The sequence below is a fragment of the Mandrillus leucophaeus genome, unplaced genomic scaffold (assembly GCF_000951045.1).
Source record: "Mandrillus leucophaeus isolate KB7577 unplaced genomic scaffold, Mleu.le_1.0 Scaffold70, whole genome shotgun sequence".
In the NCBI taxonomy this organism is placed as follows: Eukaryota; Metazoa; Chordata; class Mammalia; order Primates; family Cercopithecidae; genus Mandrillus; species Mandrillus leucophaeus.
In genome coordinates this window covers 113,467-119,931 of record NW_012107586.1, presented here as the reverse complement: position 1 = coordinate 119,931, position 6,465 = coordinate 113,467, and the positions used below count along the sequence as shown (strand labels likewise).

The 6,465-nt window shown below is 39.8% G+C and overlaps 1 protein-coding gene across 1 annotated transcript in view; it reads left to right on the top strand.

The window, feature by feature from the left end:
- FN1 (fibronectin 1) overlaps window positions 1-6,465 on the top strand; it is an 82,124-nt gene that overhangs the window by 65,856 nt on the left and 9,803 nt on the right. The window contains exons 33-37 of the mRNA XM_011964681.1: window positions 713-889; window positions 1,684-1,773; window positions 2,008-2,187; window positions 3,639-3,728; window positions 4,665-5,131. Of these exons, the coding sequence (XP_011820071.1) occupies window positions 713-889; window positions 1,684-1,773; window positions 2,008-2,187; window positions 3,639-3,728; window positions 4,665-5,131 (1,004 nt within the window). The remainder of the gene's footprint in view (window positions 1-712; window positions 890-1,683; window positions 1,774-2,007; window positions 2,188-3,638; window positions 3,729-4,664; window positions 5,132-6,465) is intronic.

Here is a 6,465-nt window from a genome sequence, read left to right as displayed (position 1 = left end):
GTGCCCCCATGATCCAAACACCTCTCACCAGGCCCCACCTCCAGCATTGGGGATTACAACTCAACAGAGATTTGGACAGGAGCAAATATCCAAATTATATCACAGCACAGTAACCATTAGACCAAAATCAGGCTTAGATTCTAGTCTTCTGTTATATCAATAACTTGATATATGCCTTTTCAAAAGTCAGGTAAAGTGTCAAAGTTTCATAGTTTATAAAAGAAGGATGGCATTTTACCTGTTGAGAGAAAAGACAAAATATTTGCAGTAATATTAGACACACACGGACATACACACACTCTCTCTCTCACACACACATACACACACACACACACACACACACACACATATAATTGTTAGCTGGCCATGTTATAACTCCTACCACACATATTTTTACATTATAATGCATTAATAATTTTAATATTTATTGAAATATTTGTAGATACTAAAAAGCCAGCCCCAGGAACCACTGGTAGTATCCATAAAGCTTCTCAGTTCTTCAAAATAAAGTGTATGAGAGGTAGATTTTTCATATTTTCTAATTGCAGTTGACCTTTCTCTCTGAATGCCAAAGGAGATAATCTACACATTACTAGTTATATATTTCTTGAAATGGATGAATTTGATATATACCAAGGAAACATTTTAAAATACCAAAACTTTACAAGGATGAGCCAAGCAGACACTAATCTCTAGTTATGCTCCTGTACAGATGTCAGCCCACCAAGAAGGGCTCGTGTGACAGATGCTACTGAGACCACCATCACCATTAGCTGGAGAACCAAGACCGAGACGATCACTGGCTTCCAAGTTGATGCTGTTCCAGCCAATGGCCAGACTCCAATCCAGAGAACCATCAAGCCAGATGTCAGAAGCTACACCATCACAGGTCAGGGAACTCATTGTGCTAACCACATTTGTTAAAAAATATCCACAATGTAAACTGACTTATTAATTGCTCTAAGACTGACTGATAAAATTTATTTTCAGTGTTATCATAACCCAGTTTTAGAACATTATTTTCATGCTATGATCAGAAATTGTTTTGTCTTTTGAATGCCTGATTTTGTGTAATATTTGTCATGGAAATGGCATAAGTTTCATTCAACAAGTTTGATCTTTCATCATTGTGCCCTTTCTTATTTAAAAAATTATAACACAAAGTTTAAAATTAAAAGAAATAAAAAACAGTGATGTATAGATCTTAGCATTAGTATAGATTAAAAAGCATAGTTAATATAAAAGTAAATGATACAACTTAATAAAGGTCAAAGTGGTAACCAAAGAATATTCAATATCTGAGGTCTTTTTCAGTTTTTTAAAATTGTGATTCCAAGGCTCAGCTATTGATCATCTGATTACTATAAAGAGAAAACCTCAATAAATGGCCGCCCCTCATTCTGCAATGAATGTTGCCTCTTCCAATATAGCAATATAGCATTTTTGCATTCCAGAATTTACTTTAGCCAGTGTCCTTATCTGCATCAGTGATTCACTTTCAAGATACATTTCTTGTTGACAGTTACATCCATACCATGCTCTACTTTACTGTTCAAATGTGGACCACTTTGATAGTCTATATAAATATGGGATGATAGAGAAACCCAGAAAAACTGCAGGCGAGCTTGAGAATTCTCCTAGTAAAGCAAGAACTGGTAAAAATCATCTCTTCTCAAATCCCAGGTTTACAACCAGGCACTGACTACAAGATCTACCTGTACACCCTGAACGACAATGCCCGGAGCTCCCCTGTGGTCATCGACGCCTCCACTGGTAACTATACCTTCTACTGAGGAAATGCCACTGACTTGTATGCAGTCAGTCTCATGAACTCAAAAAACAAAAGTGAGGCGGATATTTTTGTATTATAGATTCCCGAGAATCCTGTTTCCGGTTTACAGTATTCTCGGATTCTTTTAAGTGTGTTAGAAGGGCTAGGGAGAAAAGTGTGGGAGTAATTTTCTTGGTTATTTGCCTTCTTAGAGACTTAATTTTCTTTTCTTTCAGCCATTGATGCACCATCCAACCTGCGTTTCCTGGCCACCACACCCAATTCCTTGCTGGTATCGTGGCAGCCGCCACGTGCCAGGATCACCGGCTACATCATCAAGTATGAGAAGCCTGGGTCTTCTCCCAGAGAAGTGGTCCCTCGGCCCCGCCCTGGTGTCACAGAGGCTACTATTACTGGTATTGCTGCTTCCATGCTGTCATTCTCCTTCTTACTACCTAGGGCACATGAAGTCCTTAGCAAACGCCCGCTGCGTCTTTGATACTGTGTCATGAGAATGCAAAACCCTGTTCCTGATAACCTCAAAAAGCATTCTCTGTGTAGGAGTGGTACAGCTCAATACATCCCAGAAGGCATGAGTGAAGGAAAATGCAATTTCAAGACTGTCCTAAATGGCATGACTAGACTCATGTTTTCCTTTTGTTGCAAGTTTGCCAGACACCTGTCAATTCAGTCCTGGAGAAAGATATTTTTCAAAGCAAACTAGCTGAGAGTGATTCTGTCATTACACTCAGATCTCTATAGATATGGCATTCTTGCAGGACTTGCCAGGGTACCACCTGCCATTGACCACTATCACAGGATAGGTCTTGAGGCACAGCAATCCCAACCACCCACATCAGAAAGAATGCCTGGAATGGCCAATAAAAGTTGATTACCTTGGTGGGAAAGACTATAAGTCTCTAGTATTATTTTTGCCCAAGAGATGAAATTTTTAAACTATGTGTATTAGTCTGTTTTCACACTGCTATAAAGGGGTTTAATTGACTCACATTTCCACATGGCTGAGGAGGCCTCAGAAAATGTACAATCATGGTGGAAGGGAAAGCAGGTATGTCTTACATGGCAGCAGGAGAGAGAAGCACAAAGGAGGAACTTCCAGATACTTACAAAACTATCAGATCTTGTGAGAACTCACTATCATGAGAACAGCCTGGGGGAACCACCCCCATGATCCAATCACCTCCTCTCCTCAATACATGGGGATTACAATTCCAGATGAGATCTGGATGCAGATACAGAGCCAAACCATATCAGTCTGTATAGAGTATCACCTAGACTTTAAAATTCCCATAGAACATACAGACATTAGAAGGACACACTGCCTTTTTAAAACTCGGGAGAACAGGAAAATAGAAGCAGATATGAGAGGAATTGAACTAGACACTTCCCACAGAGGCTGTACAAAGATTGGCCAATCTCTCTTACCCTTCACTTGCCTTGAGTTTTGCTTTTCATTGATCTGCCACTGAGGACCACTTGGTTATTAGGTCTAAGTAGATTCATGTATATAATCTGCAGGACTGGTGGTATATGATGCTGATAGATTTTCTTAAATTCAAAAAGGCAAATAAGATCACATGGTAAAAGAATACTCTGGAAAAGGTACCCAAAAAGTGTCTATTCAGGTGTCAGATATGACAGTCAGACAAGTACTTTGCGATGTGCACTTTATATGCAGGATATTTAGGTGTTTATGGAGGAAAAGTGAAGTTGATTTTACCTTCAAGAGGCCAACAGCCAGCTGGAGAGGAAGTGCCTCCTCCCAGTAGCATCTGCTGGTGAGACCGACTTCCACTTGACTAGCTGAGCCCATTGACATAATGTGATGGTTCTATTCTCCCTTCAGGCCTGGAACCGGGAACCGAATATACAATTTATGTCATTGCCCTGAAGAATAATCAGAAGAGCGAGCCCCTGATTGGAAGGAAAAAGACAGGTAAGAGTACCTTGCAGGTAACAAGGAGAAAGTTAGGACAAAACTAATAACAGATGAGCAATCTTGCAATATGAAAAGGTTCTCCGTGTTTTGATGCATTTCTTGTGATTTTTTTTCTAACAGCATAGTGTATATATTGTATTCTGTAATAGTAGGAATAATTTAACATGCACTGCAGAGTTTGGTTTTATTTTTTTTCTTTACTACAGCCACTCAATATAAAGCCTTGTTATTCGCCTTTTAAAAATTCAAACAAGATGCTAAAATGTAAAACCAAGTTGCTATCATTGCTCTTCTTTTATACCTTCTGTTGAATTTTAAAATGTTTCCTTTTTTAAAGGAGGAAGAGAAACCTCTCACATTTATCTTTGTTTATTGTTTGGTTTCTACAACTTCGAGCTAAATAATGTCTTGCTTTTGCACCCAGTTTTAATTTCAAGAAAATGCTGTCGTGATAGGAAAATTTAAAAAATGAATGTGTGTTTTATCTATTTTTACCATTTCAAACCATGAAAAACTGTTGAGCCAAACCTCTGTAATTCTCATACTTAAGACACTGATATGATTAGTCTGGATTCTACTTCCTACAACTTGCTTCTCAAATTTAAAAAAGAAAGAAAGAGAATGCACATTTCGGTTCCATCACGTTTAATTTGAGCAGAGGCAGCTTCTAAGGGGCCCAGCGGTTTAAAGCTGTGTGTATGATAAATTCATACTAACACTTTTTTCTTTCTAAACTATAAAGAAACCTTTGAGAAAAATCCTAAAGATTTCTTTCTGGAAAAAGTGTTTCGTGATCTCAGAACTGCTCATTTTCTGAGGGCTTTTTATCACATTGGTGAACATTCATTGTTGCCTGAATAGATGATTATTATTGCTGCTGCTTCTTGGAGCTTAATGCGCTTTGCTTTTTTGGCTCTAACCTCTCTTGGCTAGACGAGCTTCCCCAACTGGTAACCCTTCCACACCCCAATCTTCATGGACCAGAGATCTTGGATGTTCCTTCCACAGTTCAAAAGACCCCTTTCATCACCCACCCTGGGTATGACACTGGAAATGGTATTCAGCTTCCTGGCACTTCTGGTCAGCAACCCACTGTTGGGCAACAAATGATCTTTGAGGAACATGGTTTTAGGAGGACCACACCTCCCACAACAGCCACCCCCATAAGGCATAGGCCAAGACCATACCCGCCGAATGTAGGTGAGGAGATTCAAATTGGTCACATCCCTAGGGAAGACGTAGACTATCACCTCTACCCACATGGGCTGGGACTCAATCCAAATGCCTCTACAGGACAAGAAGCTCTCTCTCAGACAACCATCTCATGGGCCCCATTCCAGGACACTTCTGAGTACATCATTTCATGTCATCCTGTTGGCACTGACGAAGAGCCCTTACAGGTAATTAATTTTTCTCTTCACTTCTCATGGAGCAGCACAGAAAGGAGTAAGTTAGGTAACTGAAGTGACCAGCCCTCAGATAAAAAGTGGCTTCATGGCTGGGTGCAGTGGCTCACCCAGCATTTTGGGAGGCCAAGGCAGGTGGATCACTTGAGGTCAGGAGTTCAAGACCAGCCTGGCCAACGTGGTGAAACCCCGTCTTTTGAAGGAAAAAAAAAAAAAAGTGGCTTTTCTTCTAGAACCTCTTAGAAGATGGCACATTTAAGCCTTTTTTTTTTTTTTTTTTTTTTTAATCCCGACATGGCTCTACTTTGGAGGATATACCCTGTCTCTTATACACATCTAGATGTGTATAAGAGACAGCATTTAAGCCTTTTTTTTTTTTTTTTTTTTTTTTAATCCCGACATGGCTCTACTTTGGAGGATATACCAGAGAGACACTAGCTTTTATTTCATAGAGAAAATGAAACTATTTCTATTATTCTCACACATTTGAGGTTCCTTTTTGAGTAAGGACAAAGAGATGATTCTAGAAAAGAAAGAAAAACATTCTACCTGAATCTCCATTTGTGTGCATCAGTCTACAACACTACCTTTGCGATTTGTCCTTGAAGAACCCCACTATCTACAATATGTCTATAGAAAAAAAAACAGGCTAAGCTGTGCATAGCAGCTGATAAGTGATTGATTCTCTAAAACGTATATTCTTTGTGTTGACAGTATCAATTTTTTTTTTCCCCGAGACAGAGTCTTGCTCTGTTGCCCAGGCTGAAGTGCAGTGGCATGATCTTGGCTCACTGCAACCTCTACCTCCCTGGTTCAAGCGATTCTCCTCCTTCAGCCTCCCAAATAGCTGAGATTCAGGCACGTGCCACCACACACAGCTAATTTTTCTATTTTTAGTAGAGACGGGGTTTCACGATGTTGGCCAGGATGGTGTCAATCTCCTGACCTCGTAATCCACCCACCTTGGCCTCCCAAAGTACTGGGACTACAAGCATGAGCCACCCACTGTACCCGGCCCACTGACAGTATCAATTTTTATTATGTTGTTATTTTTAGAAAGTGGTAGAATTTAAAAACTGACAACACTGGAGGAAATTTATGAGCTTAGAAACACAGGTTTGAGGATTTGCCCAACTGTTTTAAGGATTCCACACTGGGGTCAGATATCTCCTAGAGTAGCATGACTGTGTCTCCCATATAGTGCAGTGTCCAGGTTTTATGTCAAGCAAACATGATCTGGATGCAGATACAGAGCCAAACCATATCAGTCTGTATAGAGTATCACCTAGACTTTAAAATTCCCATAGAACATACAGACATTAGAAGGA